A 22,705-nucleotide genomic window follows, 5' to 3' on the forward strand; every position below is an offset into this window, starting at 1 on the left:
TAAATATTTAACCTTAATTGTTTAAAATGATTGCAAATCAAATGCTATTAAACTTTTGTTCATATAGCAGTAGGCCTACATTAAAGTGAAAAAGTGCACAATACACTACTTTTCAATGCATTATTGGTTTTGTGTTTAATACATATATACAGACATCACGTCGGATGACCGACAAATTAGGATATCGTTTTGATAGACCAATCTACTCAAATGTAAATTAAACAAGCCAATGCACATTGGCATGCAGTTATTGCATCCAGCTGCAGATGATCACAGCGTGAGTGTAAGAAGGCAGCAGGTGCAATGCATACCAGTTTTTCACTTCAGAGCCAAACGACAACAATGTTCTGCTCCATCCAGTGTCTTCAAATGACTATGAGTTTAATGCGCTCTTGGAAGCTTCTGGTGTTAGCGGTAGAGTGCTTCAGCGGTGGTCATTCCAAGTCGAGTGGGTTGCTAACTTCAGGCTGCACTACCCCCCTGTTATGCTGAAAGTGGCCTTAGCACTAAAAGAGATTTTCCCTTAAAGAGCAATTTCTCTAAAAGGGCTTATACAGGTGTGGCTTTGTATAGACAATGGATCGTCTTTTTAAAGATGTCAATTCCCCCGTGCATTTCTGGTCACGATCACTGCCTCATGAGTCTGGGCATTAAACATTTTGAGGTGGCATTTGCGGATGAGTCATGTTCCCATTGCAAGAAGATGACCATCTCAGAGCTGCGAGCCAGGCTCTGTTTCCTCCAGGGGGATGGAGCTCCATTGCCTACGGCGTGATCCAGTGCTCGTCCTGGCGGCTGCCAGGCGATGACTATTTCCAGCATTAGCAGGTGTGACTTGAGGATTACATTGGTGGGAAACCCCTCAGGAGACCAACCCTCTGGGGCCACCACTCCTTTAGCACCTTCGATCCAGTTTAGCAGCCAATGGAACACACTGGGCCCTCTTCAAAGAGCATACCAGCGGTCTCATGCGGGTCCTCTCCCGATTTGGAGAGGTTTCAGAGCTGCTCAGGTAGACCTGTTTGCCTCTCCAGAGACCTCTCGTTGCCAGTTGTTCGGCACTGACATCCGAGACGGGGCATCCTATGGCACCCGCATCCAGATCTCTGAGAACTTAATGTGTAGTACCTGGACGGGAAATGGAGGTTCTAGGTAACCTACCCTAAGAGGTAGTGTGTGTTGAGTGGTGGTGTTCTCGTCAAGAAGACCCCTGGAGATCTCCAATCAGGGTCATGCTTTCCTTTTTGCTGCATACCATGACCCCGTAGAAGGAAAGTCGGTATGTAAGCATGACCTGGTCATCAGGTTGCTTAGAGGGGCCAGGAGGTTAAATCCTTCCCGGCCTCCCTCCATACCCTCTTGGGACCTGTCTCTAGTTCTTAAATCACTACAGCAGGCCCCATTTGAGCCTTTGTACTCATTCAAGCTAAAGTTTATTTCATTGGAAACTCTGCTCCTGCTTGCAACAGCCTCCATCAAGAGGGTTTGGGACAGCTATATGCCCAAGGTTCCCACTACTCCCTTCAGGGATGAGGTGGTGAACCTGCAAGCTCTGCCCCTGGAGGAGGGCAGACCCAGCCCTAGCTTTGCCCTGTCCCGTCTGAGGCCAGAGATGCTACGTAAACTGGACACAATGCTTTAGGGCCTCAGACCATCTCTTTGTCTCTTACGGAGGGGAAGGCCGTCTCTAAGCAAAGGATGGTCCACTGGATTGTGGATGCCATCACCCCGGCTTATCAGGCACAAGGTGTGCCCTGCCTGTTCCGGTTGCAAGCTCACTCATCTAAAAGTATTGCATCCTCCTGGGTGCTGGCTCGTGGCACCTCACTGACATATATTTCTAGAGCTGCGGGCTAGTCGACAACAATTCGTTGGTGATCTGACGTGATTTTGAGAGTGAGCAATTGAAAGGGAATGTTTCAGTTATGTATGTTAACCCTCGATTCCTGAAGGAGGGAACAGAGACGTCACATCCTGTCGCCACAGCTGTTATTCCACCGCTGAGCGGCTGGGTCACCGACTAGGTTCCTCAGCGAGAACCTGGTATGCATTGCACTGGCTTCCACCCTATACTCATGCTGTGATCAGCTGCAGCTAGATGCGTAAATTAAATCCCAATGTGAAATGGCTTGTTTAGTTTACACTCAAAGTAGATTGGGCTATCGAAGTGTTATTCCAATTCGTCAGTCGCCAGTTACCATACATAACCGAGATGGTTCACACAGCCAAACTTTTCCTAAACCCTCGGAGGCAGAGACCATTATATATTTTTTGTGTCATCTGTTAGATTTAAATTGTGAACTAACATTTAATTATTCATAAATTGTTATTTTATAGAAAAGCATTTTGTGCCTTGTCTCAGCTTTCACCTCATTACTATACAGTAAAACCGATATATATAATCCAGCATGGGTCTCCATTTGTATGGGAAGTCAAAATTAGATTTTGTTCTTTTGACTTTTCTTTCTTCTTTTATTTTTTTTCCAACTCCCCTCCACACAAAAGATGGGATTTCCCCCCAAAAAGAAAGGAAGAGACATTGTTAAACCTTCCACAATCCCTGAACCCCTGCTTTGTAATGGTCTTATTAGATTTGTATTGTCCAAAGTCAAAAGGGGATTGCCCCTTTTATGGGGTGCAGGAATTTCTTTTCACTACCCATCAGACAAGGTATTGGAGCATGTCCGTCCCATCGCTGACAATAACTCCTGGATTTGCTTTTTCTTTACCCCTGTCCCAACTACTATTCGGTAACACCCCTACTTTTCCTGTGTCCCACAGAGCTGTGTGCAGCCGACTGTGGTGGACATGGCATCTGCGTGGCGGGCAACTGTCGCTGTGACGAGGGCTGGATGGGTGCTAGGTGTGAACAACGGTCTTGTCACCCACGCTGCAGCGAGCATGGGACCTGCAAAGACGGGAAGTGTGAATGCAGTCCGGGATGGAACGGAGAACACTGCACTATAGGTAAGACGGAAGACGGATGCGCTCATTCCTGTATGCGTGAAGTGTCAGATGAGGGTGGGGTCATTATGGGAGAAGGGGTGGGTGAGAAGGTGTGAGAGAAGCATGCGTAATTGAATTTGTGCAACTCGGCATAGCATGAACAGGTTTGCTCAAGGATATGAAGCTTGTCTTCATGCATTTTAATGTGGGAATGTGCTAAGGTGTCTTTTCATTTCTACTCATCATTTCGCTCCTTTCTTATTCTCTCTCTCGTTCCTTTCAATTAGTTCATTTTAAACACAAACATTTGCATTGCATGAGCAGAGCAGAGCAGTCACTGGAAAGACATTCTTTATGTTGGGGAATTAAACTGCAAAACATTAAAACATTCATTATTTTTGCAGTTGTGTACACATTTTGGCTTTTATTTGAATTAAAAAGCAACGAGAGCCAGTGATTTTAAAAATCCTGTTGTTCACAATCTGTAACATGCCTTCTGACATTGGAATGATAGTTTATACTTTTTTTTTTGCAAATAAATAGCCTTTTAGCATTGCAATTGTAAGATCTTCCTTTTACAGGTTGTAGTACACATTTCTTTTTGCTGTGAAATCTGAAATCTGAAGGTAAACTGAAGAATAGAACTTATTCTGTTAGTAATATTTCCAAGACGAAACAAAAGTCACAACAGCTTTTACTTCATTGAGGAAACCCGTCCTTCAGTTGAGCCAGGTGTATTAGGTTGTGCCATGGACAGATTTTAACCCGAAAGCCACTACACATAACACAACAAAACAGCAGATGGATTCATTCCCCATCACCGCTAGAGCAGTAAGACTGTTGAACACCTTTTCGGGTGGTTTTGTAGCGGAAATGTGGGTTAGCATGCATTATTGAGCCCCTAATGAAGCTAGGCCAAACATGATGTTCTTATTTACCATGCACAGCAGTGACCAACAGTAATCTGTCATGTTTACTTTGTTTTAACTATATGGGGACAAAATGGTTCACACAAATGCATGTCCCTTGTGGTCCTAGAACACTATTCCACAAAATGTATATATCATGAAAAATAACTAGTTTCATAAACATCATATCGCTCTTTTATTTTATTAATGTTTGCAAATATTTTAGTCAAGTATGTTAACTTTTTAAGCCATTGTAAGTTATCTTGATTGCTTTAGATGTTTCTTTAATGCATGAAAAAAAAGCAAGGTTGTGAACTATTTACAGTAGACTACATTTTGGTAAGAGGTTACAAAGAACCCAAACTTAAGAAATTGTGAGTTCTAAAATCAGAATTTCAAGATATGAACAAGTCACAATTACCTTGTTTAACCGGCTTCCATACCCTTCAATGACCATTGGATTGAGAAGTAAAAGTTAAATAACTTAAAGCATGTTAAAACCATTTTAAGAGTTTCGGACCCAATTCTGTGCCTTTCTTGTTGTAAGTACCACCAAATCTACCCCTTAATTCGCCAATAGTTTGTTTGATAAGAGTGTTGCACCTAACAACATAACCATAACCCTAAGATTTGATTTCTTTATTGGAATGGTGTTCGGGGAACATGATTAAATCACACTAAGTGCTTAACATTGGTTTTCCAACTCACATAAAGAATCTGAATAAGCCAATAAACAGTCTGTTCTGTGTGACTGCCTTTACCAGTGTTTCATCTCAAATTAATTGTGTCTCTGTTCTACTCTTTGTCTCTCACCCTCTCTGTCTTATCCAAAAACATTCATAACATATCTGCCATTGTATTTTTTTCCAGCTGTGACATTCGATTTTGTCTCTGAGTTTATCAGTCGATGGCCCCAAAAAGAAAGCACTCCTCAGGAAACAGCTTCTCATAAAACACCAGAGATGAACAAAGTGAAGAATATGGTTTCTATTTTGATATTATGAAATTTCCAGTTCAGTAAAACCAGAAATCTTCTAATGCAGTAGTGTTGCTGTTGTTTTTTTAAGGGCCAGTGCACTAGCATTCTGTCTTTTAATAATGTATTGATGCATTATTGATGTTCTTCATACATGTACCATAATGAGACATAGCATTCTAACAGCAGGGATCATATATTCTCATAAGCATGTGCCATTAAAGGTAGTAAGTGTGACGGCCCATGATGTAATGTAGAAAATGTTCAACAGATGATGCGTTGCCTCTTCCCTGCAGTTTGTATTAACGTGTGGCGGTCTCATCAGTGACATGCTCTTTCTTAATAATATTAATAATAATATCTTTACAATTTATTACTATGTCTAACATAAGGTTGTAAGTAGAGCTTTATAGAAAATGTTGTCAAAACATCTCACTCCTCTAATGCATGTACTGATAAACTGATACTTCACACTACATATTTTTTTTTCCATCTCTCTCTTTCTCTACCCTGTCACACCATACCTTTAACTAACTCTCAGCCTGTGATGTGACGTGTTGCTTTTTGCATGTTTTTTTTCCTTGCTATAGCTTTTGCAGCCCCTGCGTTTCTGTAAACGTAGAAGTCTTGAGCAACCAGCCCATGCCTCTAGCTGTCTGTGTCTTGTCATTGGAGCAGCACTGTTCAAAACCTCCCTTATATGTCCTTGTCTTTTATCTCCCCCTAAAGCTCACTATCTGGATAAGGTAGTGAAAGGTATGGCACTCCACCTGTCCTGTCTTTTCTTCCTCTCTCATGTCCTGCCGTCCATCATGTTTCCATCAGCGTATCCTTCATAATGCTCATCTTTAGGGTGGCGCTGCTATTTTCATTCAGCCCATGCTTCGTGCCACACTAACCAGTATTTGCCACGTCATGCTGTTGTTGTGCCACCACATCCAATGCGCTGCTCTACCACCCTGCTAATTAGAACTTTCACGCATGCTGAGTGGGCGGCACGAGAGCTGGAGCATCTCCTTTGCCGCCGTATCCCTGCTGTGGAACTCGAGGGGATGGATGGCCCAAAGGATCCAAGGAGGGAGGGCTGGTGGAGGGTCACGGACCTTGCCAACCGGCGCCATGCATAATGGATGTTCAGTGCAGCTGTGTAGCACAGCAGAAGGGGTTCTGAAAGGTGCTGAAGCGGCAGCCACTCTAATTAAAGCATGCTATGCACTGGTGATGCCAGGGCCCCGAGCTGCCCACACTCCCTACCTGCTCCTTGTTTGTTCATTTCTCGTCTGGTTTTCTTGCTTTTTGAGCCCACCTCTTCCCTCCCTTTCTTCCCACATAGAGAAGCTGTACGGCTGGTGTGAACTGCATGGGTTGTGCAAGGCGGTTTGCGGCCCTCCGGAGCTGTTTCTGGCTGATGCGCGGGTGCACTCCACAGGGGCCTCTCTCTGAAAGAGCTGCCAATTAAGTTGAATCGCTGCCAGCAGAGAACAGATCTTTATTTACTTAGCTCTTTAATAAACATTCAGAACAGACCATTCAGACGTCTCGCCACTGCAGACTGTGTGTCTGTTTGGGGGTTAAAGGAGGAGCTTGCTGTCTACTGGTCAAGCTCATCCTTTGCTTGTTAGCAAAGCATATATCTGTCACTGCCAGCCTTGTAGCACAAAAAGATCGCCCTTACATCGATGTGAGGTCTGCTGGAGGCTTTGAATGCAAGTGCAACCTTGTGTTTTGTGATCCGTGTTTTCAACACTCTCATTGAGAGTAGAGAAAAGACAAGAAATGAGATCATCCAGTGGTCTTGTTCCATATGACTCTCTTAGTCGTCCTCAGATTGCACACGTTGTTGCAAAGCATTGTGTATTGACTGTTTAGTGGTTGTGATGTGTAAGTCATGCAAAAGAGTGTAGGTCATGCAAAAGAGACACCCTACTGTGCACTCTGGGACATGATACTGGTCCTGAAGGTCCACTTTTCTAAAGAATTTAATTTTAGCTTGGTATGGTATGGTATGGTATGGTCTTCCAGGATGGATTCTCCATTCAGAAGTAGACTTGCATGCTACTGCATGCCATTCCACATTGAGCCATCTTTAGAAATGATCATGGGTTTTAGAGGCATCTCACATTTCGTCCTTATCAGGCACCCACCACCTTTCTTTATCTATACAAACTCCCACTCTCTCTCTCTCTTTCTCTTCATGTAGTCTCTGTGATGTTTGAGCAGTTGCTGTGCTAACTGTCGCTGACAAAATAGGTCAGCTCAGAGATCTTGGAGAGCGGCTCTTGGCTTGGGAAAAGCATATCAGGATTTAACATTCGATTGTTCAGGGTCCATTGCCTTTGTCTATGTTTACATCTCAGGAAATGGCATTGGACAGGTAGCTGATAGGTGACAGTGAGGGGAGGAGGAAACAAATGACAATGACAGACATTTTACACTGTCGTGCAGAGTGTACTGTGTCTGCAGGACCATGTGCCACCTGTGCTATCTTCATTCTGTCAGCATTAACATCTCTACTCAAGCGCAGCCCTGTGAAATCCTATTTCAAAGTGTGCCATGACATTCACATTATTGAAATTAAACGTATGGTTTGTGTTATACCTGGCGCTTGTGGTTGCCATATTTAAGACTAGTCTGCTTTCTAAAGCTAACTTTGTTATAATACCCAAGAAACACTGTGATTATCCATATTGCTGTTTATCTAGTTAAGGTCATTGGGTTTTTTGCTTCTATCTTTCTTGTCTCATTGTCTTGCCTCTTTTTTTTTTGCTCTCTCTCTCTCTCTCTCTCTCTTTAGAGCAGAGTTCTGCATCTATTGTACAACACTAATGAGAATGTATTGATCTGGAGGAGCGCTGCAGTATGAGTTTGCCTCCATAGGATATAAGGGCTTAAAAGCTGTATCAGTTAATCACCAAAAGTTATCACTTGTTATTGTTGAAGTGCTCATTTGACCCACAACCCTCTATTCCAACTTTTTTAGTCGAGGATAGATTAACTACATGTTGTAATGTCTTGTCTGTTATAGTGCAATATTGTTGGGTTTTTTTAATAAAAAAAAACAGCCTATCTAATGTGTAAGCTTTTCTTTTTTTTGTACACAGAGGGCTGTCCTGGTCTGTGCAATGGCAACGGCAGATGCACGCTGGGGAATAATGGCTGGTACTGCGTTTGTCAAATGGGATGGCGGGGAGCAGGCTGCGACACATCAATGGAGACGGCCTGCAGTGATGGCAAGGACAATGACGGAGGTACAACACAAACAACACGCTGCCTTGACATTTATTATGAAGATTTAACAGTCTTTGCTTGGGTCTCTTCTCTTCTCTTCTCTTCTCTTCTCTTCTCTTCTCTTCTCTTCTCTTCTCTTCTCTTCTCTTCTCTATTGCCTACACTGGAGTTGTTTATGATGCCTGTGTTGTTGTCAGTTTGTCACTTAAAACACTACAGTCTAGAGTTTGCCTTGAGCACCTTCTTTGAGCTAAAAGCAGGCAACTCTTTAAATAGCATTGGAAATGATCAGACCTTCCCTTCGGATATGTGGACCCACTTGTAGAAGAGTGGGTTGTTTTAGTCAAAGTAATAGGCTCCAAGTTCCCCAAGCTCTCAGAGAGACAAAGAAAGTTCACATCACCTAGCTACCATTTCCCAGCAAGCATCAGCTTGGAAAAGACCTCCTGCCAAGCCTATAAATCAAAGGTAGGCTTGTCCTTCACAAACCACTCTAAGAATAAAAAAAATGCACCGTTGAGCACACTTTTCTGGGAGATTATTGTTCTGCCAAAGTTACCAAACTTTTCGTTTTGGCAGTGACTAGAATTTATTACAGATACAGGCCTCATGGTGCTTTTGTAACCTTCCAAAATAATTGCTATGAACACACACAAAGAGAGAGACAGAGAGAGAGAGAGAGAGAATTGATGCTGCATGTAAACAATATACTTTGATGTATTTTCCTGTCAAAATAACGCCACTCCCTTGGAATTCTTCAGCTTTTAAGGACTGCCGGGTTCTCCGGTAGTGGGCGGAGCAATCTCAATCCCTATTTTAATTTCAGTTTCGAGCAAACGCATAAAACCTGATTAATATTCATGAATCCAGCAGCTCATAGTAATCCTTAGTGTGTTTTATAGTTCTTATCAGTAGAATTCGTATCATTATCTTATCAGTAGACATGCATTCAAACATGGTTATCAAGTTTATTTCTAATTACTAAAGTTATATTATTAAATCATTATAATGCTTGACTGGCTGATGCAAAGAGTGTACTTTCAGATATTTAAAAAACTGTGCCATTTTACAAACTTTTATTTTTATATAAACTCAAATTAAAATGAAATTCATGCATTTAGCAGACGCTTTTATCCAAAGCAACTTACAGTGCATTCAGGTTATCATTTTTTTTTTTTTTTTTACCTATCATGTGTTCCCGGGGATTCAAGCCAAATCTTATTTGATATAATTATGTGTATATGTCTGGCGAGTAAACTAAAAAATGTACTAGCCAATGGCGATTCAGTTGCCAAGGTGTCCGTAGAGGGTTGTCATTTTGGATCAGGGCAATGACCCTGCCAGTTCAGTCAAGGACTTTATCAGGTTAAAGAAATGTAAAGGCTTAGATTGCCCAAATCAATCTCCAAATTGAAATTCGAATAAACATTATTTCACCAGCTGAAGAGGAGACTAAAGACAGAAACCCTCCAAAACAGGCAACAATTGGAATTGGCTGCATTAAAGGCTGGGTAAAAGCATTTCAAAGCATAAGACCAGGAGTCTGGTGATGTATATGGGTTGCAGACTCACTGCTCTGATTACATGCAAGGGATCTACAAGTAAATATTAGCTTTTAATATTTTACATAAATTCAGCTGTTCCAATACTTAAGCTTACATCAAATAGTGGGATGAACTCTAAAAGTGCTGTCCTTTTTAATTTGGTAAAACATTTGTGTTGAAAGATCTAATAATAAAATGGGACATTCTGTAGTTGTGTCGCATATTCATCTTTTAATCATATTTGCACGTCTTTACTCCACAGCAGAGAAATACATTTTGTCTTTACGGTTCCAATACTTATGGAGGGCACTGTATGTTATTAGTAAATTAGTCAACTGGAGGAAGTATTGCAGCAACTGAAACAAGCAGTGGTGATGCTTTCACCAGGAGAGGTGTTATTTTTGTAATTTGGCCCATCTGGTCAGAGAGGTTTCTGAAAGTAGAGAGCGAGGAAGAGAGAGAGATATTAGAGAATAAGGGATGACCCAGTTCAGTACATTACATGGTTCCTCTCAGCATGGCCTGAAGTCCTGAATTATTTCAGCTGAATTACAGGTGCCTGTAAAGGTATGGGGCGAAAAAAAGAAAAAAAAAAACACGAAGGAAAATAAGAAACCAGACAGGCTCTAACTTATTTCAGTAACTCAGCTGTAGGGCACAGAAAGCCATCCAACAGAGAGGCAGTTATTTCTCACAAGTTTTCAAGATCCTGCTAAGGGTTCACCCATGTTCCTCTCGGGATGATGAAATCTTTTTCCTCTCCTTTAAAGATACTGACCTAGGGGAATGACGTTAGCTTGGACAAAATAAGCATGTTGGAAGGCTTCTGTGATCCAGGTTCTGAACATTTCTGGTAACCAGGTCATACCTGATCAAGCTGGTTTCTGGAACATTCACTAGTGCCCACTAGAGGAACGTCCCACAGTTTGTGTCTGATTGACTAATGAGGCCCTAAACCTATCCTCCTTATTCCTACCCCTACCCCAGTGAAATCTGATTGTAGTTCGGCACCTTGTCCATGGTGGTCTATGACCTCTGACCAACTTGACCAAGATTATCCACCACAGGAAACCAAGTATACCAGCTTGTAGTCCATCTGATCCTAGCTAGAAACCTTGTAATTCCTGCCACAAGTAAGTGAAGGCACTCTACATCCCTGTTATTGAAGATTAAACCTGTTCTCTTTCTATCAGATGGGTTGATGGACTGCATGGACCCGGATTGCTGTTTGCAGACATCATGTCACACCACGACTCTGTGTGTGGGCTCTCCTGATCCACTTGATATTATTCAGGAAACCCAGATCTCTTCCAGTCTGAGCACCCTGCAGTCTTTCTACCAGCGTGTCCGGTTTCTGGTGGGCCGGGACAGTACCCACGTCATCCCTGGCGCCAACCCATTTGATGGCATGTAAGTGTTTCAGTCGTAATGTTTACATGTTTTGTGCAGTTTCTTGCAGTTCTCTTTTCCATACTTATCCCAAATCTCATAGTGGTAATATTTAGATCAATAAGTAACTATAAGTAGATGCTGTCAATCCATCAGCAGCTCTAGTTCCTGTAAACAAACAGGGCATGGGGCGCATCCCAAGGTGCCCCAAAGATGTTTCATATGAGAGAACAGTGCTGTCACTGTGTGATCCCATATGACTTTTCATCTTTTGCCTCCATTTTGTGGCGTTCCCTTTATATCTGTAAACAATACCTAGAACATCACTTTTGCATTTGCATCCCACTCTTGCAATGGTCTCTTCCCTCTCTCTCTTTCTGTTCTCAACTGAAATGAGCACAAAAGATGCTACTAGAGACTTGGGGGGAAAAGTTTTGCTCCTTTGAAATGTCGTAGAGCATCCCCGAATTTCCTTTCATGAAAGTAGAGTTGACATTTCAAAGGAAAAAAAATGAAAACACAACAAACAAATGAGCATCTTTTTGTGCTCTCCATGGAGAATGTCTCTAATGGTGCCGCCCAGGGTACATTGACATTTTGATTCGCAGCTCCATAAGGCATAAATGTGCCAAAGAGGTCTTCGATTCTAAGCCTTCTGTTTTTAGACCTTGTCTTGCTTTGTTCATTTGGAAACTCAAGTGGAAATTTCTTGTTTAGAGGGGTTTTGGATCAGTGAACAGTCCTTCCCTAAACTACATTGAGCAGGGTATTGTTTTTACTTCTCTTAAATGGCCATTTTCCACAGTTCAGCTCAGACTCTGGACCAAATGGCCTTTTGGTTTGCGTGACTGAGCCTCTGGCAAGTACGGACTCCCTTTGTCTAATCTTCGCTGTCCTAATGAGACTCTAATCACTTCAAAGCTGTCCAGCGCTCTCCTTCATGCACTCATTTCAGTCCTATCTGCCAGACGTTCTTCTGTTGCATAAATCACTGCGCCCTCAATCAACTCGTGTCTGAAGCGCATAACCTCATGCAATGATGAAACACTGGGCTTCTTTTGATATAGCCTTTTGTGCACATGTCACCCAGTATTCATGAAGTGCTCTTGTAATACCCTGTGCCATTTTCCCAAGGTGACATTTTTGTGATGCCTGGTAGGGAGTCTTCCGATACGCTCTTCATTATTTCAAAATGAGAGTCTTGGCCTACTCTTCATCACCATCATAATCTCCAAAGAAAAAAACAAAGAGACACATAAATAAATAAAAGCTTTAGAAGTCAGCCAGCAGCCGCAAGATCGGAGAACTCAATTCACCCAAAAATATCAGGCCTGATATATTATTTATTACCTCTTCATTCCTCCGCCCACTGACAGATATGAGAGTGGCTGACAGCAGCCCAGATGGAGCTCTTAGGCATAGCCGCAGTCTGTCTAAAAGAGGCCCTTGCCATCACCTGATCAGGCCTCTTTATTGATTCCACAACCACTTCTGCATGCTCAGAGACATGTCGAAAATGCATGTCTAACCACAAGAAAGCAAGACGCCTGGGAATAATCAAAGTCACCTATCATTCCTGTTTTACAAGACTCACCTGTGTGAAACGTTTTGAATTATTTTCCAATGTTCTTTAACCTTTACAGCATGAGCACTGTTTATCGGAACACCATGGATCGCACAAACAAATAAATGTCCTTGCCTGGAGATGCACTTGGGTCAAGTTGTTTGCCGGCTGCATTTGAGTGTACTTAGCCCCTTTTACCATCATGCGGAGATGGCGGAATGGGTTGGGGCAGCCTGAGATGACCCATTATTTCTCTCCATTTAGCCTGTTTAGAACACATCAGAGTTTCTGCGAAATGGAAGAACTGCTGTACACAGATATAATGTAAGAGAAGGAGCATGTTTGTATTTAGCCCCTCTTATGAAGCTTTTTAAGTAATTAGTAGTGCTTACTAAGACTTCATGCCAAGACATGATGTTCTTGTTAACAAGGTTCAGGAGGAGCGCGTCAGATACTTAGCCTAATCAACACAGGTGGACCACAATCTAGTAATCAATCCCACAGTATAAATATTGCTGACTTGCCTCTATCCATTGATGGTAAATCAGCATCCCTCCACCACCCCATCTCCTCACTTCGAGTTCACTTTATAATTAGACGGGAAGGGGGGGGGGTACCCTAGGTTCGGGTCATTCCCGAACTCGGAGTCCTTCCCCGGAAAGCAAGCCAAATAGGCATACCATACCTCAGCTAATTATATGTAAGCGTGAACTCGTGAATTTAGATGGATTGACAGCATCTGTTGCAAGAATTAGGAACAGTGAAGCTAAGCTGTACTTTTGATGCTAAGTTGTTTAGCAATGTCCTGATAATAAGCATAGTATCATAGTGGCTGTTTACAAATGCAAATATAATTAGCTAGTTACCTTTACAGTGCTAAAGAAACTTGCCGTAAGTTTTATTTAGTAATTCCTCTTCAGCAAAGAGTTTGCGAGCATTAATTTGGCCTATTAACAGTTTAGCCTTTTTTTTTTTTTTGCCCTTTTCGAACACACAAGTGTTCAGACCACTGCTTCTTATCGCTTCTCTCAGGACAGTTTAGCAGGCTTTTCTTGATGGTTAAGATGTCTTTTCTAATATCAAGTCAAACCTGGCCTACAGCTTTGCTTCTATTACATGCTTGCCAAGGCAGTGCTACACAAAGTGATATCTCTGTTGTATATAAACCTCCTTGCACTTTTATCGGCAATATTCCGTCTATCTTGTTTGAGAAGAGGGGTTTGCTGAATAAATAAACTTTAGACTTTTTGTCTAGACCACTTCACTGTTCCTCCTTTCTTCTTCCTCTTCTTCAGATCTATTTAATGTCAATATTGAAATCATTTGTCATAGAGTTGTTGAATCTGCTTGCCGTATTTCGCTGTGACTCAGAGCCGACGGTTCCACTCAGTGCACCCTGCGAAAGCTTGCGTCGCTGCCCCTTCTGAATGGGAACACTCTAAATCAAACTGTCACCTCAAGCAATGTTGTAGATAGACAAAAGCTTTACACATTATATATATCTCTCTTTCTCTCTCTCCCTTTCTTTCCACTTTCCGCCATCTTATTTAGTGATCTTTCTTTGTCACCTCTTCTGTCTTTTTTTATTCTATTCGAGTTTGCTTGCAGTCTGATAATAGACTCTGTGGTGGGGCTATGCACTTGTATGCTATCTCTGCTAGCTTTGTTTACAGGGACACAGAGCTGAGCCAAGGACTGCTGAAGGTGGGAGGCTGCTTAAATTAGCATAAAGTTAGCCTCCCTGGGACAGGGATATTGTTGGGTCTGTGATCTTGCCCGCAGTAAGGACAGGAACGGCCAGCCTCTTACACACCAGTGTTAATTGTTCCGCTACCTGGCAAATGTTTAATACCTAATACCTTCAAAGAAACAGGCTCGATGTGTAATTTTTTTTTCCTTGGTGCTCTTTTCTTTAACCTAACTGATGTGTGTAATGTTTAGGATGTTAATGTATCCTTTAATGGTATATTTTAATGTACAAGCCATTTCCTGCGAAATGCCAATTATTCAATCAAAGGAATTGCATACATCAATACAATATATTACATCATGTTGCAGAATTACATTACAATATATATGTATATATATATATATATATTAGGGCTGTCAAATGATTAAATTTTTTAATAAAATTAATCAGAATTTTCAGTGGATTAATCAGGATTAATCACTATTTGCAATTACACCTGAATCCTAACCATTTTTTTTTTTTCTGAAATGCATACCAAAAGATAAATAATAGGACACAGATAGATAATTTTCGTGTATTGATTCATCAATATGTGGTTCTTTTTTTCTGAATTTCAAAAGTTTAACATTTACTTAGATCAAATTTACCTGAGCACTATATCAAACCATGCCATTCAACTACAGATAGTGTAAGAGTTTTAGGTGAACCAGTGGTTAAATATAGCCACATATCTATGAAATTATGCATAGAGAAACTCGAAAGAATGAACTCAGAAACACAAACATGCGCCACCATCACATAAGCAGCACTCTGGGCACTCTTGTTTTTGGGAGGTGTTCATTTGCTCTGCCACAATACTTTAGGATCAATATTTTCACGTTCTGAAGGCTTCAAGTAACTGGGGTAAAACCTTAATCTTCTTCTGTGTTTCTGTCGCGGCGCTCGCCGCTGTTTGTTACTATCTTGAGAATTCAGAGATCGACGAGACTTTCCTGACCTGAATAATTTGTCACACTGCGCATGCGTGAAATGCGTTAAACAATTTGACGTAATTAACGACAAACAACTAATTAACGTCGTTAACGCGCTATTTTTGACAGCCCTAATAAATTTATACATATATATATATATATATATATATATATATATATAAGCCTGATTAAAAATCTCTCTCACCATGAGTCATAAGTCAAGTAAAGCAGGGAGTTGTTTTGTAATTGTTCAGGATTTCAAGAAACTGCTTTTGACTTTTTCATACCGATCAGTAAGTTGGAGCTCCTGAGGCAGACAGATAGCATCAGATAGAGGCAGTTTCAAGCCCAGATATCTGCTGTGACTGAAAGCACTCCAACCTCTGCATTGTGCTCTCAAACAGCAGGAATGACACAAACACTATCCTATTTTTTTCCCTGTTATCTATTGCTGCTTAGACAGGAAACCCCACTGAGGTTTCCTCAGAGCTGTGGGATTCATTTAATTTATTATATGTGTTTACAAACTGCATCTGATGCTTTTCTAAGACAGCATTACCTGTTTTATTCACTATGATTTTCATTGTTTAACCTCACAGTCATGCCTGTGTTATCCGGGGACAAGTAGTGACTTCGGATGGGACTCCGCTGGTCGGTGTAAATATCAGCTACATTAACAAACCAGCCTATGGGTATACCATCACCAGACAGGATGGCAGGTAAGTTGCAGCATGGTTGAATTAGTGTTTGGAGATGTAGGCTTGTATTTAAAATGGAAAATATATTGGAATTTTTCATGTCACCATAGTTATGCATGCACCTTTAACCCACATCTGTGCTCTCTAACTGCTCTCTGCATGACAGAATGTTCTATAATGTGCTGGAGGACAATTTTATTCCCAGCACACCATTGCACATTTTGCTGTTTGCTTGGATGGTGCTTTTTGTAGCCATAAACAGTCTTCAATCTCCCTGGCTCTCTCTTTTCTCTCTCTCTCTCTCTCTTTGCTCGTAAACACATGGTCTCCCTCCCACAACACCCCATCAAGCACTGCAAGAACAGACTCAGTACGGCATTAAATCACCAATGCACCTGTTTGCTTGCTTAAAAATGGCAAAGCTGTCTTAACCGATTTTGTTTGATTGTGGTCTGTTCTATACTGGGGCCTTTGCTTTTTAAATTACTTCTTTCTCTGCTTTCAAAGAGGTCCCTTTGCTTCTCTGCAACAGCTAGAGTCTGACCAGCCAAGTAGTGGATTTGCAGTGGATATTCATGTAATACAAAATTTAGCCTAAAGTCAGGCTCAGGAAATCCTAAAAGCCATCCATTATACATCTGCCTTGATTTATTGAGAGTCACTTACACCACCCTGACTCCCTGAAGGAGAAAGCAGAATGCTGTGTCACATAATTAAGAACCGCTGAGCTATAGACGGCAGATTTAGAAGACATCACATGATTATTAATTTAGTGGAAGTCGTGTGAGGTTCCTCCCCCCTTGCAACCAAAAATATCTCATTTTATCAATATAAATATCAGAATGGTTTGAGGTATCCAGATAACAAACTAAGAATATTTAAGTAACGTTACCATTCAGTTATGGAAAAGTTATTTCTAAATGTTCTGTGAACATTCAAAATTACTTTTTGAACTTTTGATAAGTTTACAAACATGGAAACTTTACTTTTGAATGTTCTCTGAAGCATCTGAAGCAAGTGGTAATGTTTAAAAACTGAAATGTTCTATGAGCAATGTATGAATAATGTTTCTGTGCTTACATGTTGAGAACATTAACACATACCAGATAACATTTAATGTTCTTTTAACATTATTGGAAGAATGTTTGCTCATAACTTTGAGAACCTTGCCAGAACGTTCTTGCCAGAATATTTTGAGAACGTTCCCTGTCCCTGATATAGTGGTGGCTAGAAGTGGTAACATTGAAATAACTTGCATGTATCTGAGGCTAACAAGCTAGCCATTGAACTGTATGCTGAGATAGCCGGCTAACTGTTAGTAGAATGCTAAGCTAATAGGTGGATGAGTAAAAAAAAAAAAACGTTTACTATAGTTAAGCCGTGGTAACCACAAATTAACCAAGGTTTTGCTACACTAACCATAGTTTAGTATCTGTTGTAAAACTAGTTCAATTTGGCAATCAATACGCAAAAAAAAAAAATACTAATAAACTTACTACACTTTTCCTATAATAAAACCATGACTAATTTTCATGAGGGATAACATAGGCCTACCTTAAAACGTTAAGTTGCAGCTCTATGTTTATTCAGCTTACATGCTAATCAGTTTACCTACTACATTTGCATAGTTTGACTAGTTGATAAACAGCAGTTTAGCTATTCGGCTTAGCTTCCTGTTAACCATGGCTAATTTTCGTATATACATTATGTCTATGTTTCCAAATAACTGAATTTCATAATGCAGTTTGGTTTTAAAATGCAGTTGACATTCTAGTTTTTAATCAATTTTTGACATTCTAGTTTTTAACCATATATATCACACTCAAGACTCACAACCATATTCTGGCGCTCTGTGAACATAGCATCAGTTCAGTTCAGAGGACCAAAAGTGGCTGTTTGGGGTCTAAGTCATCAGTCTGGCTAGCCCCTTTGGGTTAACTCTGTGTCCCTTCAAAGTGTGCACTGAAAGGCTGAATACACTAGTAAAGTGTGTCACCACTGCTTGAGGTGCTTGTGTGATTGATAACAGGCCTGTGAATCACTCATCGATTGGCATGGAAGCCTTTAGGGCAGTGTGCATGCCCGTGTAATGGTTATATATGTGTGCATGTCTTTCATTGCATGTGACAGTGCAGATTCACGTTGACTTTAACTTACACAGTTGCATAGAAACGCACATATGTTTTCTCTTGCAGACCCTCCCCTAAAAGCACGCTCTGTTTAAACTCCCACAGCGCACAGGCAAATGCTCACATTTTAGCAAGGGCTCGACAACAAGGGCAAAGCAGACCTTTGTTTATCAGCCGTGCCAATGAAAGCTCTGTGAATAGCCCTTTGGGATACGTAGTTGAATTAATGTTCAAGCTGCGTGACGTGTGACTACAGACCCAAGAAAGCAGGATTTTTACACTATGAGTCATCTAGCAAGCCACACACATGGTAGCCTGCATACAACTTCCTGTTCCGTTTCTGTTTAGCGGTGTCACCAACAGAGCTTTCTGATCAGAGCGACTCTATATGCAGAGTGTGTGGCGCCTTTGTAGCGTTGTTGTAAAGTTATGTTAGCGCAGACAGATTCGCACGCACAGATCAATAATGCTTTACCCTTCCCATAAATGTCATTCCCCCCTCTCACCTCCTTTATCAAAGTACACCGTGCCACCACACAACAAAGATGCTCTGCAGTGTATGCACGGCCACTGCAGCAGAGAGGAATCTTGCCAGTTTATTCCCCAATAGAGACTAACAACATCGCACACCACCCATTCATGTGGATTTTATTAATGCAAATTCAAAAGCACAGCACATTAGACTGAGCCAACGGTTCATTGTATTCCAGTCACATTGTGTAGCTGCCAGATAAAAACCGTCCCAACTTACTGAATCCGAGTCCTTTTCAATTGAATCCTGTCATTTAGAGAAAGATAATGAATAACAACCTGATGGCAGTACAGAGTAACGGTGTATAACATGGATTAAAATGTTAGTAAATGGTATTATGAGAGCATAAAATGCCATTAAAATTTCACTGAGTTGGAAATTCAAAACACCTTTTTTAAGGGTGTGTTGGTTGCCATACTTTAGCAATCAATGAACTGTATAGAATCCGATCAACACTATTAAACTCTAACACATGTAAAAAAGGAATAATTCAACAGATAAGTAGTTGTAGAGAATTACGATGTGATAAGAGTAAAAACTTGTAATTGGTTCATGTTAACCTTAAAAATAATATTTTGTTTTGTTATGTGTGCTTTCCTGAAGCTCAATGGCTTTATCTCAATAGCTAACCAAGCATGCTCTGTCTGTTCAGCTTCGACTTGGTGAGTAACGGGGGTGTGGCCGTTGCCCTGCGGTTTGAGCGCGCTCCGTTCATCACTCAGGAGCACACCCTGTGGCTTCCGTGGGGACGCTTCTTTGTCATGGACACCATTGTGATGAGACACGAGGTCAATGACATCCCCAGCTGTGACCTGAGCAGCTTCACCCGTCCCATGCCCATCGTCCTGCCTGCCCCGTTGACGGCGTTCGCCGGGACCTGCGTTGAGAGGGGCAACATCGTTCCAGAGATTCAGGTGATAAGCTATACGGAGGAAGTGAAAATGGTTACCAATCATATGTACAACTGATCTGTTAATATAACCAAAACTATGTGGGTGGGGCAAAATATTATAGACACTAATAGTGTCAAATCAAATCGGAGTAGACTGAATCCCTCAGTATATAATTTACCCCATTAAATGTTCTGTTTCAATAAAAAATACAACACATTATGAAGTTAAAGTTGGCTTGAAATAAAAATTTCAAAAAAATTCTCTTTCATTTGGATGTGCATCACAATAGATATGTTGCTATTTCAGTGGTATTTTGACTTTAATTACATTTTGAATGCCATTTTGTGTTTAAAAAGCTTGTTTTTAAAGATTTTTTTTAAACTATATTTTTGTCTTCATTTTAGCTTTTGAGACTAATGTTTTTAAACAGTCTGATTCTTGTTTAGTCTGACAGTTACAGACTGTTCAAAATTCTACTGCTGTCTCAGACAGATGAAAAACGTGGTAATTTGCCATGATTGATTCCAGACTAGTGCCGCTTCGTAATGATGTTCTGATAGACAGCAGGGGGTAGATATTGGGAAATGTGCATCAGATGGGAATGGAGGAGGCTCAGTCCTGTGATTTTATCTCCTGTGTGTAATTGGGCTGAGATACACAGTCCTATTTACTATGCCAGACATTTTTTGAAGAACGATAATTACGTTTAGACTAAACCGGCATGGAAGCTTTTTGAGTCTGACTCCTGGATGAGCTTTGCAGTCGGTGGAAAAAAATATATATCCGTGTTTTGGATATGAGGGACTGACACCAAGGTTGTATGTGTTTAAGTTTGTGTTTGTTCATTTAATTTCATCCAAGTGTGTCTATTAGATATATTTTAATGTGCACATATACTTGTGTGTGTGTGTGTTTGAGTTCTGATATCTGTACATGTACCTGTGTGCCACCTTCCTAATTATTTTGTCATCATCTTTGGTTTATAGAATAAATGAGTCAGGCTCACATGCATTGTGCTGTCCGGGCTATTAATATCGCCTCAAATCTGTCCCATCCCAAATGCGGTTTATACACACACACTTACATGTGCATCTACACACACCCACACACAGAGTTATCACAGGTTTACAAATGGAAACGTGTATTGAAGTGTTGTTCTTATCAGTGTTTATTGACGCAGTAATGATCGGCAGTGTTTATTGGTCAGCTTTGTGCTTGGCTGTGATAAAGAAGCGATACGCTGAGAGTTAATGAGAGCTCTTCACCTCTGAGCCACTAAGTCTGATTCGAGCTGACTTCCTGTGTTCTTAATGATGCCTGTGTGACTTAGACACATGCATTGCTTTACACGGAGTAAGTTGTTCCCTTGTTGTTATTATAGTCGAGTCATTTGAAGGTTTCTGGGTCACATTACATCACAAAATCTGGAATGTGGTTGTTCTAGAGTAATTTCACAAAATAAAACAATAAAAACAAAATTAAAGTACCAGCAACATTTGTGGTGTGGAGATAATAATACTACTACTAATAATAATACGGTCTAATAATAATAATTAAATGGTGGAATAAGTGGAAAAAGACTTTTAAAAGAAGTCTGTCATTTAAAAGAACTGTTTTTTACATATTAATACATTTTAGAATGTAAGTTATTCCTGTGATGGCAATGCTGAATTTTCAGCAGTCATTACTTACAGTATTCAGAGACTTACATGAAATCTTATATCTGCCATAATGGCTTATATACAGTAAGCTTTTATGATTCATATTTTTGTGCTAAGCAATATACATAATTCTTCTAGCATACTTTGACCAGTACCAGGCAGCAACACATGTGAATAAGTAAAAAAATAAAATAAAAAATAAAATAAAATAAAATAAAAATTACGAAAAAGAAAACAGGAAGTGAAACTAAATAAATAATATTTTTGTCATGTATCAGAAATTATCACATATCATTCCTGTAGGTTACCTAAAAAAAAAAAAAAAAAAGGTTTAACCTGTTAACTGTCACCCCGTTCCGTATATGGGACTCCTACATTTACTTCACTATATTACAATCAAATCTAATCTAATCTTGACAAACTATATATCTTTGGAAAGGTCTAAGACTCCTAAATATATATTTTACCAATATGTTTTGTTAAAAATTATGTAGGAAAAGTAATAGATGAATTTATGACAAGAGTGCACCCTCAGAAATCTACATTACAAAAGGAGTGTTGACCTTTGTTTAAAAAAAAGACTTCCTCGTTGCCTTTTTCTCTATTACATTTTAGAAATCATCAGAAGTTATATATCACTTGAAAACATAAAATCTCAAAATTCATCCTTTAAAACTCATTTTAAGATCAGACATTGCATTACCATGTAAATGGCATATCAAAATCATGTTACAAAATGTTTTCAATCATGAATTATAAAAATTTAGGTTTGTATCATGCACATTCAAGTCTATCTTCAAAAACGTGAGTGAAAGTTAACAGGTTTTAAACTGTAATAATATTTCACAATATTACTGTTTTACAGTCTTTTATCAAAGAAATGGCGCCTTGGTGAGTCTAGAGACTTCTTTAAAAGCAAAATCTTTTCAATCCCAAATTTTTGAAGAAGTGTGTATTTAAGATTTTTTTCTTTTTTTAATATAATAGATTTTTTTCTTTCTCTCTGAGGTTAAATATGCCCTAGATTCACCCAATAATTAGTATTTTTGCACTGTATAATAAAACATCTGCTGTGAAAAAATGAATTAATTCCCATCTCCGTATATACCAGAGATGCTAAATAATGCAAACACTTCTCGGCAGGGTGCATCTCCCACAAAATTAGCAGATTTGTTGCGGTTTGCTCTGTTTTCTTGTAACTAATATGAACATTTTCACCTCTTTCTCTCTCCAGACCCTCCAGGTGGAAGTGCGGATCCCGGGTACAGATGTACGTTTGAGCTACCTGAGCAGCCGGACGTCGGGGTATAAGTCCCTCCTGCGGATCACCCTGACCCACTCCACCCTCCCGTTCAGCCTGATGAAAGTGCACCTCATGGTGGCCGTCGAGGGAAGGCTCTTCAGGAAGTGGTTCTCTGCTGCACCTAACCTCTCCTACGACTTTGTCTGGGACAAGGCAGATGTCTACAGCCAAAAGGTTCATGGGCTGTCTGAGGCGTTCGGTGAGTGGGCAGTGAAGTTGTCAGCGTCACATTGCTCAGGGCTGTTGTCATCCTCAATTTCAAATGTGTTTATT

General features: G+C 40.4%; 1 protein-coding gene across 5 annotated transcripts in view; it reads left to right on the forward strand.

Annotated features, from left to right (window-relative positions):
* LOC128028754 (teneurin-4) overlaps positions 1 to 22,705 on the forward strand; it is a 226,762-nt gene that overhangs the window by 156,347 nt on the left and 47,710 nt on the right. For all 5 annotated transcript variants that reach the window (XM_052616071.1, XM_052616067.1, XM_052616069.1 and 2 more), the window contains 6 exons: positions 2,782 to 2,967; positions 7,932 to 8,078; positions 10,796 to 11,012; positions 15,816 to 15,935; positions 19,228 to 19,489; positions 22,364 to 22,631. In XM_052616071.1, the coding sequence (XP_052472031.1) occupies positions 2,782 to 2,967; positions 7,932 to 8,078; positions 10,796 to 11,012; positions 15,816 to 15,935; positions 19,228 to 19,489; positions 22,364 to 22,631 (1,200 nt within the window). The remainder of the gene's footprint in view (positions 1 to 2,781; positions 2,968 to 7,931; positions 8,079 to 10,795; positions 11,013 to 15,815; positions 15,936 to 19,227; positions 19,490 to 22,363; positions 22,632 to 22,705) is intronic.

This window comes from Carassius gibelio, chromosome A15 (assembly GCF_023724105.1).
Source record: "Carassius gibelio isolate Cgi1373 ecotype wild population from Czech Republic chromosome A15, carGib1.2-hapl.c, whole genome shotgun sequence".
In the NCBI taxonomy this organism is placed as follows: domain Eukaryota; kingdom Metazoa; phylum Chordata; class Actinopteri; order Cypriniformes; family Cyprinidae; genus Carassius; species Carassius gibelio.